The following is a 12,202-nucleotide window of genomic DNA, read 5'->3' as shown; positions in this document are numbered from 1 at the left end:
GCAAGTGCTCTCTACCTTGGACTACCTTGGCTATATCACAATCCCTTCTATTTTATTTTGAGACAGGGTCTCACTACATAGTGTGCCCTCAAACTTCCAATCTTCCTTCCTCAACCTCCTGAGTGGCTGGAATTACAGGTGTGCACCACCACACCCAGCTTCATAGTTTTAATAATATTAGAATGACTCATTTTTTTAAGTTGTTGGTAGACTTTTATTTTATTTATTTATATATGGTGCTGAGAATCAAACCCAGTGCCTCACACATGCCAGGCAAGTGTACTACCGCTGAGCCATAGCCCCCAGCCACAGAATAATTCTTTTAATGCTCAATTTATTCATAGGAAAGCAGAGAGCTTTAAATGAAAAGCAGGACTTCTTAAACACTAATCAAAAAAATGAAGACCATCCAGAAGGATTAATTTCTACCCTTTAACACAAGGCATATTTACCACAAATCAACAACCATCTTCCATTAATATATTCACTTTTATGAGTCGTAAAACAAAAAATAAAGGCTTTTTAATTAACCATTAACTTTTTAATTAACCATTAACTTTTATCACTCTCTGTTAGGTTCAGAAAAGAATTTAGAGTATATTACTGATGGGTTCCATTTCTATTTTGAACTGAGATTTGGGTAGTATATTAGTTTCCTGAGGGTGTGGTAACAAAGTACCACAGACTGAGTGATTTAGAACAACAATAATGTATTATTTCCCAGGTCTAGAAGCTACAAATCCAACTCAAGGCATCAGCAGGGCCATTCATTCTCCTAAACCTAAAAGGGAAGGATCCTTCCTTCCTTTTCCACCTTCTGGCAGCCCCAGACAACTAACAGCCATTTCAATCATATGGCCTCTAGGAGGTACTACTTAGGCTGCACTGTCTGTATATATCTTGATCTTCCCTGCTCTCACGTTCCTTACAGGTTACAACCATCTCATGTACACTTGTGAATTTTTAACAATGACCAATATATACTCAGTAGAGGACTGAGAAGATCCCACTGCATAAGGTCCTCCAGTGGTGCCTGCAGTCCCAGTTACCCAGCTCCCTGCTCCACGTCATGAGTGCCCAACCTCTTAGGGCAATTTCTGGAGGCCAGCTCTGCTGTGATGCCATCCTCAGCAGCTCCCCACTGCTGTATCCATACAACAGCAAGGTTACAGTATCTTCAGTGGTGGACTCTGAGATAGTCATGTGCTCTTCCTCCCCATATCACAGTCTCAATTGCAAGATCTCAAAGTTAGAAACAACAACAAAAGTCCCTTCTTCCACAAAGAACCCTCTACCCAGCAATGAAATGTACTGCAGAAATAATGCTGGTGATTTAAATAGAACTTTGATGATCTCCTTTGGTGTACTCCTTATAGGTTCCAAAAATGTTGAAAAGGTGAAAAAAAATGTTAATATTCCAAAATTTATTTTTTTTAAATGAAATAATGCCTCAGTTAATAAACTTAAATGCACTTGAAGTCCTAGCATCCATCCTAAGCCAGCCAAATACTTTAATTAGCTATCAAAATTTTTAAACAAATCAAAGGGAGGGAGGGAAAATAGAATTTTTTTAATTGAACTAACAAAAAATCTGCTTCTAAAACTATATAAAGGCCTTAATCTTTTATAGAATGAGGAAAATGTAAGACTAATCAGAATGCGTTCCCATACAGGCACAGCCAGTGTATACGGCACTACCTGGCTTCACTACCTTCTTTTACCTTCACATCAAACTCCCCAACTTACCTAGAAATCAAGGAATGAATCAAATCTTATCCTTTTTATATTCCCTCACTGCCTAGCAGTCTTTGCAAATATCAAGCAAATAATTAAGACTAATCTTGCTTATCTCAAATGAATTCTGCTGAAGTGTCTCCCAACCAGAGTTGAGGATTTTGCTTTTTATCTATCGATAAACAGATGGGACAGAAATAACTGGGCAATCTGGAGTGATTTTCACGTACTACATGACTCTATCCTCTCCATCTTGCCAAACTTTCACATTCTCTGTGCATAAGTCCCTTTCGATTTTCTTCTTTACGCTCTCCTGTATTCCAGGCAGCCCCACCAGTCCACCCTGCTTTGTGCCTTAAAAGGTTGATGTCAAGATCCACAGTAACTGGCTCCTTGCCCTATGGCTGGCTTCCTGCTGTATGAAGACAGGGCAGGCCCGGCAGGAAACCAGAAGACAGCAGAAAACAGGTTAAGTCAACTACTTCTTAACTTCAGTGCACTCTCCCTGCAGAACTCCATCCTATAGAGGCACACCTCCCACTCAGAGGGTAACTCTCAGGCTCTGGCTCCTCCAGCCCAGGGCAGTGGAGTGACCACACTCCACTCTTGCCAGTTCCTGGATGCTTCCCTCCACATGCTGGCTCCCATGACCCAGCAAAAACTTTGCAAGTCACCACTTCTCTGTACTCTTATGCCTTTTATTCTCCACCAAGACATGAACTGATTCATATGAAGCCCAGGTCAAATTAATAACCTGCTCTTCATACTTACTTCTCTTCCACTCTACTTAGTTCTTTCTCTAGTTCATACTTCTATGGACCAGAAATAATTCTTCTCAGAGCTAAAAGAGAGGTTCCCCTTGCTTCTCATTAGAGCAAATTCTCAGAAAGTTCACCTTAAGGTGAAACATTTCAGAAACCACACCGTGAAATGGATTTCAAGCTGCTGCCAAGAACCTGAATGACTCAAAATTACAGTTCTGTACACAATCAATATGTCCATTTTATAATATCTTTAAAACTTACTTAATTAAATAACTTCAAATTTATAACAAAACTCAGGAGAAATATTTCAATGCATGTGGACCTAATTCTTCCTGAGGCCTCTGCACACTCAAAAGCCATACAGGCAAAGAAACAGCAAAATTAGACAGAGTATCTAATAGTCCCATGAAACTGGGGGACTAAAGTGCAGGGCTATCAAAATGTAGGGGTATGCCATGATCCTGGAGAAAATGGAAATAGACAAATGAGCTCACATTGGCAGCATTTCTCCCCTTACAGCACTCAGCAGTTTGTTAAGACACAGAGAGACTGTAGAAGCAAGCAGTGAATAAAGAAGCCAAGGTGCCTGGCAGAGCTACAATTATGCCCATGGCATGCAAGAGATAAAAAATGTTAATTAAGGACTGCCAAGGTGAGAAGACTGTGGTAAACTGAACTCCCTTGAAGTATTCTTGCCACAAGAATGAATGAATTAGAATCAGGGCAGCTGGAACTGATAATAGAGCCAACCATGAATCAGCTTAATCTCTGGTTGAATGAAGGGGATCAACTCTTAGTTTCTTCTAATTGTCTGGCAGAACCCTCCCCACCAAAAAAAATCCTTGTAGGAAAAAACACCATCATTCAGAGTGAGATTTCATGTCTAAAAACAACAACAACAACAACAAGGGCTGGGGATATAGCTCAGTTGGTAGAATGTTTGCCTCAAATGCACAAGGCCCTGGGTTCAATCCTCAGTTGCACACACACACACACAAAAAAAAACTGTTAACCAATAAAAAAAATCACTAGGCCTATCAAGAGGAAAAGCAGACAACAGAAGTAAACCTAATATAACTCATATTTACCAGATACAGACTTCAAAATAATTGATTAGTATGTTCTAGAATACAGACCACAAGAGAATTTCATCAGAGAAACAGAATAAAGAAAACCAGTCATGGTGGTATATGCCAGTAATCCGAGTTACAGAGGAGGCTGAGAAAAGAGAATCTCAAGTTTGAGGCCATCATGGGCAGCTTAGTGAGATCCTGTCTCAAAATAAAAAATGAATATCAAAATAAAAAGGGCTGGAGATGTAGCTCAATGGTTAAGTACTCCTGGGTTCAAAAAAAATTTTTGGAAAAAAAATTAAACAATATATAATGATACTAATAAAAATTAACAAAAAATCCAGAATCTGACCCACACATATATGGCCACTTATGACTTATGTCAAGAACAACAATGGGCATGGGGAGGGTGGGGGGAAAACATCCTGTTCAAAAACAGTACTAGGTCAGCTGACCACACAGGCAAGTACTAATTGAAAAAGACATGGACAATATGGATTACACATCATCATCACAGAAAGTTCTACTGACAAAGCTGATAGAGGCTAGACGCTGGTAGACAAACCTAAAATTTTTAAAAGATAACTTTTCACTGCTAAAGAAAATCAGTTTTGTCAAATCTTCTGCCTGTGTATCATGGTTGCAACAGTTGATATGCACTGCTGATATTTTCAATGACCACAACAAGCCTATTTTACAATAATAACATTTAAATATATTTATTAAAATAAAATTTTTAAGCTTTTTTTTTTTTTTTTTAGTTGTTGTTGGACCTTTATTTCATTTATTTACTTATATGTGGTGCTGAGAATCGAATCCTGGGCTTCACACATACTAGGCAAGTGTACATCCACTAAGCCACAACCCCAGCCCCTCGTTAAAATAAATTTTAAGATGTTGAAACCAAAGTATGGGGCTGGGGAGGTGGCTCAAGCGGTAGCGCACTCGCCTGGCATGCGTGCGGCCCGGGTTCAATCCTCAGCACCACATACAAAACAAAGATGTTGTGTCCGCCGAAAACTAAAAAATAAATATTAAAATTCTCTCTCTCTCATTCTCTCTCTCTCTCTTCCTCTCTCACTCTCTCTAAAAAAAAAAAAAAAGAAACCAAAGTATGTCAGAAATGAACCTGAAATTTTGTTTGATGTCAACAAACAAAATTAAATTAGTCCAAAACCCCTAAAACTCTGAATATCTAACAAACTACCACCACGTTGTCAAGTGGTACTTTTTTTTTTTCAATTATGTCATTTATCATCTCAAATGCAGCCTGGCACAGTAGCACATGCCTGTAATCCCAGTTACTAAGAAGGCTAAGGCAGGAAATATCACGTTCAAAGCCAGCCTCAGCAATTTAGCAAGACCCTCTCTCAAATAAAAAATAAAAAGGGCTGAGAGTGTTGCTCAGTTGTACAGCCCCTCTGGATTCAATCCCCAGTACCTACTACCAAAAAATATAAAATACAGCATAATACATGAAAAGCATTTTCAATCTGATAATGAAGATTTAACAGGCTTTTTCATCATCTCTCCCCAAGATGAACACTCACCAATGAAGGAAAGCATCTTGCTTAGCTATATTAAAACAAAACACCCAGATCAGTTTAACTGGAAAGAGCCCTTGTTGCCAGGTAAGCTCTCTGAAAACTACCATCTGCAACTCCTTGTCACTGTAATTTGTCTTTCTGGCTACTTGACTGCTAAAACTAAAAAAGAGAAAACTGGATGCAGATGATAACAATGCAATTGTCTTCAAAAAGCCCTAATATTGAATTTTTGTCTTTATCACAACACCCTTACTGTACCTCTTGATTACATAAGTAAATGTTCTAAAGCTCAATTTTTAAGAACATGCAGGGGGCTGGAATTGTGGCTTAGCGGTAGAGCGCTCGCCTAGCACAGGTGGGACCCGGGTTCGATCCTCAGCACCACATAAAAATAAAGGCATTGTGTTGTGTCCATCTACACCAAAAATAAATAAATATTAAAAAAAAAAAAAAAAAAAAGAACAACATGCAGGAGCTGGGATTTGTGGCTCAGCGATAGAGCATTCGTCTAGCATGTGTGAGGCCCTGGGTTTGATCCTCAGCAACACATAAAAATAAATAAACAAAATAAAGGTATTGTGTCCAACTACTTCTAAAAAATATTTTTAAAAAAACATGCAGGGCTGGGGATGTGGCTCAAGTGGTAGCGCACTCACTCGCCTAGCATGCAATTCGATAGGTTCGATTCTCAGCATCACGTAAAAATAAAATAAAGATATTGTGTCCACCTAAAAACTAAAAATAAATATTAAAGAATGCAAAAAATACAATTTTTACATATTTTACATATAGAACCACCATATACTATGTGAAAATTTATTTTAAAAGCAAAGAGAATTCTCCCAGGTGAAAACAAATTTTTGATACCTCCTGTTGGATGAATAAAGGATGAGAAGGGATAAGAGAAGATACAGAGTAAGTTGTCACTGTGAACACTGTGGGCACTCCCACTTTACAGGCAGAAAAACCTGAAGTGGGGGGTTACACATAATAAAGGACAGAAGTGGGATCAACCCGGTTTCTTATTCAAATCTTCCAATACCTTTCCCAAACTCACCAAGCAATTGTGATTAATGTTGCCAGGGTGTGAACTGGAGCACACTCTGCATTACCCCAAAGCTCAAGTGGTTCCCATTGCTGGGAGTTACGATCTATGGAATAGACCAAGCACTTTGGAAGAGTTTTCTCAACTTAAACTTGCCACATCCTATGAAGTAAACACTATTGTCCCTATTAAATAGACAGAAACACACATTGAGATACTAGCTTGACAGTAGGATAGATGGCTCCCCTCACTCCCCAATTGCTTGGCTGATCTGAGCATGACTACGTGTCCATGCTTCATCACCAGAACTAGTGGTTTCTTTTCACGTCCCTCATGCTCCATCCAGACTCAAAGTTCAACACAGCCCAGAAGCTCCCTTGAGGAACTATCATTGCTTCTCTCCATCTCCCACCCAATCCCTCCAACCTATCCTATATTCAGATGCAAAAGCCATCCCCCTGAAAATATCACCTGAATCACTACTTGGAAGTTATTTCTATGTAGAAACCTCCAAGCGCTTCTCACTTAAACTAAAAACGATCCATGACTACTTGTCCTGTATAAACTACTCAGATTTACTGTCCTCAGTTCTGCTATACTCTAATTCTTACTCTGTACAAGAAGGAAAAAACAGCTAATGAACCCATAATCCTCCCTCTCACTCCCATTTGAGACTTCCATACATGCCACCACCCTAGACTTCAACATCTTCCCTCTCTACTCAGAGCTGAGTCCCTAAAGATGCTCCATCATCAGTAGTATTCCAAAGCACCACGTACCTTGACTAGCTTCCCAAAGTAGGTCCTATGCTAGTATCAATCTCTCCCTACGCTCTTCATCAACTCAGGCCCTGAAGCTGGCTTGCAAGTTACATTATAGATTAAGCCTACAGAAGGCACCCAAACAGAATCTCACCTGCACTCTAAAGGAAACTTCTGAAAAGAGGTACACAACCTTCCCTCAACTCCCTTCCCTGACATTTGTTTCCACCTTCAGGTTGCCCATGGTCACTGCTTAAGACTAGATGCACACACCCACTTCTAGAAGCAAAATAACCAACACCAAGCAAAGCCAATAACCCTACTGGACCACAGGGCTAGTGGAAGGAAAGAAGAATCCATATGCCAAACAGTTCTTGTTGCCACAGTGTGATCTCTGGATTTTCTCTGTGGCTTCATTCTTAGTCATGTTACAAGTGATTCAACTGAAGACAGGTTCATGGGAAGGCCAAGGCTATCAAATGTAGGCCTTTAAAAAAGGGAGGGGGGAATACTGTTTTCCTTCAGACCTTTCCCAAATGGTAAGAACTCAGAGCAAAAATTGGACGACACGTGCTTTAGGAGGCCACCTTTCAGGCCAGGCCAGAAAAGCAAAAGTCCTCCTCAATAGCTCAAGTTGGAAGTCCACAGTGAACCCTCTACAATAACCCAGGCCAGTTTGGTCCTTCCTTTCTAACATCAGGTTTCTAGAAGCACATGTAAGCATCACAACACTGCAACTCAGAAAAAGAAGCATGCAGACAGGAGAGCAATCCTACAAGAATAAACATCCAGCCAGGTAAAGATAACAGTTAACAAAAACAAGGGCCCTGCTTGTTTACGACTATCAAAGAAAAATGGGAAAATCCACACAGTAGGAAGGAGCAAAACAGAGGACTATGACTTCAGCAAGGGAAGCCACATCTGAACAGCCAAAGTTGACAATGACTCTGGGCAGGGGCTGTATCCAGCAGTATGAAGTCTTTTAACCCTTGGTCTGATCTGGATTAGGTACTTGGGTGGTAGTGGTTTTACTGGTTGGCTGGTCTTTATCCTAAGAGCAAAGAGCAACTGTAAAAGACTTGAGCAGGGGAATGATGTGATCAACTGAACTGCCAAAGATTACTTAGGCTGGCAAAGGGGTCAACACAGCCTGGAGGAGGCAAACACGGGATTTAGGTGCATGTTCTGCTAGTCAGAGAGCTTCATGTCTCCACAGCAGTGGAGACGAGGCAGGCCAGTGGAAGTAAGGCTGCCTCTCTGAAGCAAAATGTACAGGACTCACTGGTACACTGGGAAACAGCTGAGGAGGACAGACAGGTAGATACAAAGTCTCTAGTGTTTGGGGGTTGGTGGGGTTGCTTTGAGATTGAGGCTGGCCAGTGTGAGATGGGGACAGAAGAATGGTTATCATGAGTCAGATGTGAGAAAGTAAAAATTAGTTTGCTGAAAAAATGAAAACCCATCCTGCAATTTGTCAGGCTGGAAGAGCAGACACGGAAAAAGCCAAGGAACAATATATCTCCTAAGGACCCTGCAACTGAGAAGGGTCACAATGAACCTTTGAGGGACTATGGACTTGTTCACTTAGAAGTCTCACTCTGAAAAATCCAACTCTTAGAAACTGCTGTTTTGAGATTTTACAGAAAAAAGAGGACACCACATCCTGGCCTAAAGAGCCTCTGTAACGGAGGCAGCCTGCATGTTCTGCTAGCCAGAGAGCTTCATGTAAGGGATTTCTAGACAGTGTTACACAGTCTATCTGAACTTTGTACTTTTTAAATGAATGGAACCAGGAACTTCTTCAGTAAGACCTACGTTGCCTCTTTACACAAAGCTCTACATTGCTTTGAGCTATCAAAACACTCACTGCTTCAGGGCTAGGGATACAGTTCGCTGGTAGAGGGCTTGCCTCACATGTGCAAGGCCCCTGGGTTCAATTCCCAGCACCACAAAAAAAGAGAAAATAAAAACACACACCAAGGGCTGGGGTTGTAGCTCAGTGTAGAGTGCTTGCCTTGCATGTGTGAGGCCCTGGGTTTGGTCCCCAGGACCACATAAAAATAAACAAATAAAAATAAACATATTACACTTACTCACACACACACACACACCAAAAAATTAAAAAACACCACTGCTTCATTTCCACACCACCCTAATCCTACCCTGCCCCTCAAGTCCTGTAACAATACGATCCTCCTCTTTGGTGAGATGCCTCCCAGTTCCTCTGGAATGTGGTCTCCCACATTGCAATGAACCATAAACCTGACCTAGTCAAACTACAGGCCTATTCCTAGTGACCTCAGTCTCATTAAGCTAGGACAAACATTTAAGAATCTGAAATGATCATGGAGAATTAGCCTTAACCCTTAAAGGCTGACTTGATGGTGATGCAGCCTCAACCAGACATGTACTGATCAATCTCGAACTACCTTCAAGAACTTTAAAAGGGTCCTACACTGGTACTTGATGTGACACCTCAGTTTGAAGCTCAAAAGTGTGAATGGACAAGTCCTCAAAATCCTGGCCTTAACTCAGTGCTAGAAGTTGACCTTTCCATCCACCCAGGGACAAGCGCACACACATTCAGTTATCTCTACGGCTCCATTAATCCCACCTGAGGCTGCAACATGGCAGGATCTTTAATTTGCAAAAGGCCTTAATTTTCAGAGTGGAGTTTTTCAGAACGAAAACCATTAACTACTTCTTTCAAGAAAGAGAACAGAACAGAAAGAGAAGCTACTAATAAACACTACAGAAAACTGGCAACCTTTCCTCCAACACCAACACACTTTTCTCAAGTTACTCTTTAAGGGGATCTCCACGTTTTATCTGACTCTCCCTAATATAATTACAAGGACTATAGGCAACATGTTAAAATTTATATACAATTACAGTTATGTACCTAAGGTAAATCTGCTCTATTAGATTGCATTACCAATAACCAATCAGACTGCTAAAAATGAAGGTGGGACTCACTTTTTTCTACAATCTTTAATTTCTGGAAGCTTTCCAGTACCTCCCCATTTAGTATTCTGGGTAAGAAGTCCCGTATTTGCATCACTTCAGTTGTCAGCCGTTCCAGGTCCTTCTTTCTGACTTTAACGAACTCTTCTTTGGTTCCCATGTGCTAAAAAATGAAGACCTTTAAGATTATTATATTTCTCTTCAGATGACTAAAACCAGCAGCCCAAGCCGCTCTGCTTCTTTTTCGTGCCCCTGTGTTCCTACGGTTTCGACAGCGCGTCTTTAGGGGTCACACGTATGTAAAGCAGGTGAAAACGCGAGGGTGTTGGGCTGTGGTGCCACGACCCCCGCTACTGGGGGCCAGAGGATTGCTCGCCCCCGTCTGGGAAACAGCAAGACCCCGGGGCGGCGGGCTGGGGGCTGGACTGCCACGGCAGCTTCGGACTGCCTGGCCGAGTTGGAGGCCTGGAAACTGGGAGACCCAGTCGCTAAGTGCAAGGTCAAAGGGCAGGGGCATGGCTCCAGCAGAGCGCCGGGGTCAAGTGCAAGGTCAAGGGGCAGGGGCGTAGCTCCTGCAGAGCACCGGGTCAGCCCAGGCAGGCGGGCGGGCGGGCCGCACGAAGGCGAAGAGGCGGCCGCAAAGGACCCACTGAACGCCGCGCTGCAACTTAACCTGGCGGCCTCGGCCGCCCGCACGCCACGGGCGGCGGCACGCAGACCGGACACGGCCAGGACCAGCTCTGGGTCCGAGAACCCGATCGCCCTCAGGCCGCGTGGGTCACAGCCGCAGCCACGAAGCCGCCTTCGCAAAGCGCCGGCCGCGTCCTGAGCCAGGCCTTCGAGGGCGGCAAGAAGCCGCGTCCCAGACCCCTCCTGCCCTGCCCAGTGCACCGGGCCTGCGAACAGCCCTTCGCGCTTGGGTGATGCCCGCCGCGGGCCGACAGCCGGAAGCTGGCCCTCCCCACTGACCCGGCAGGCCTCCTCAGCGCCTCCTGCCTCGCCCATGGCCACCGCCTCGACTCAGTGCGCCTGCGCGGCGCTCTTTGACCCCTGCACGCCAGAAAGCGCGGGAACGAGGCCACGCCGGGTCCGAATTGTCCGCAGTACGGAGAGCTGCGAGGTTCAAAGCTCCCGGAGTTTGTACAGCATCCTCTGCCACGGGATCGATGGGTGGACTCCGGGAGGTCCCGCTTCTGATCTTCTGGTTTAGCCCGGGTTTTAAACACTTGTTAACTGCAAAGTAGACGAAACGTAAAACCCAGAAATAAATATCAAATAAAATAAATCCAAATAGTCCTTTCTCTTTGGGTGAGAGATACTGCTCTGGCCCTGACCCAGCGACCCGCTCCAGGAGCTTTCACTTCAAGAGGTGAACGTTTGTGATCACAAGAGGGTTATTTCTTCCAGGTGACAGTAAGATAACCACCCCAAATTCCGGGGAGTCACCCTACACCGGTAAATTCCCTACAGTCTTGCATGATCCCAAAGTTAGCACAACTTTAAGGACTTCCCCTCTGGGATTAGCAAGGTCTGCACTACTCCCGTTCCCGTAAAGTGCATGTTGAAAGGCCAGACAACCTGTTGGCCTGCTGGCTCCCAGAACCTGCCCCAGGACGCCAGGGGAGAGGTCAGAAGGGGACGTTCTGGCCGCACCACAACCGGCATTGGGCCCAGGATGCCCAATGGGAGACCAGATGGTTCACTTGGCACCCCACACCCCTCCCACCAGATGCGACGGGAAAAGGTGAGACGGAGCACTGTGCCCTGGACACCTCTGCACCCGCCCCAAGATGCTAGGGAGGATGGGTTGGTTCCCTTCGCAGTGCACACACCTGCACCTGCCCCAGGTGCTGGGGGCGAGGGTCCCGCCGTACTCCACATCCCAACCCTGCACCAGCGCACTGGGCACTAGGAGTGTTCTGGTCCTGCCAGAACCACGCGGTAGCCGGCCCGGAGGGGCTGACCGTCAGGCTGCTAAGCAGGGCCCCAGGAGAACCTGCCTTCCCGGGCTAAGCGCCACGGAAACGCGGTGCGTACGCATCGCAGGAGAGCTGCGGGCCTGACGGGGCTTTGCTAAGTGTGCTTCGAGGTTCTAGGCCACTTAAGCCAGCCGACTGTGTCTTTCCGGACAAGACCCGACCCTGGCTAACCTCGCCGCCGACCACCCTGACCTGCGGCCACCGAAAGACAGCGCCGACTCGACGCCGTGGGGCCGGGCGGCTCCTCCCGCGGCCAGAGCCGCTCCCAGAACGCGCGGGCCGGGAACGCGCGGCGCGCGGCGCCTCTATGACGCCATCGGCGCGCGCCGCGCTCT

The 12,202-nt window shown here is 44.6% G+C and overlaps 1 protein-coding gene across 6 annotated transcripts in view; it reads right to left on the bottom strand.

Moving 5' to 3' along the window:
- The window catches only part of Hsf2bp (heat shock transcription factor 2 binding protein), an 81,452-nt gene extending 69,307 nt beyond the window's left edge, over positions 1-12,145 (bottom strand). For 4 of the 6 annotated variants that reach the window (XR_013092483.2, XR_013092484.2, XM_076868125.2 and 1 more), the window contains exons 1-3: positions 12,060-12,145; positions 10,858-11,121; positions 9,901-10,051 (exon numbers count right to left, since the gene is read on the bottom strand). Coding sequence is in view for 4 of the 6 variants with exons in the window: in XM_076868125.2 (XP_076724240.1) it covers positions 9,901-10,051; positions 10,858-10,893 (187 nt within the window). In the remaining 2 variants the exon portion in view is untranslated. Of the gene's footprint in view, positions 1-9,900; positions 10,052-10,857; positions 11,122-11,720; positions 12,016-12,038 lie in introns of those variants that run through there. The other 2 variants (XM_076868123.2, XM_076868124.2) reach the window with 2 other exon arrangements.
- Between the last annotated feature and the right edge of the window lie 57 nt (positions 12,146-12,202).

This window comes from Callospermophilus lateralis, chromosome 10 (genome assembly GCF_048772815.1).
Source record: "Callospermophilus lateralis isolate mCalLat2 chromosome 10, mCalLat2.hap1, whole genome shotgun sequence".
Taxonomy (NCBI): Eukaryota; Metazoa; Chordata; class Mammalia; order Rodentia; family Sciuridae; genus Callospermophilus; species Callospermophilus lateralis.
This window is presented reverse-complemented; position numbering and strand designations above follow the sequence as displayed.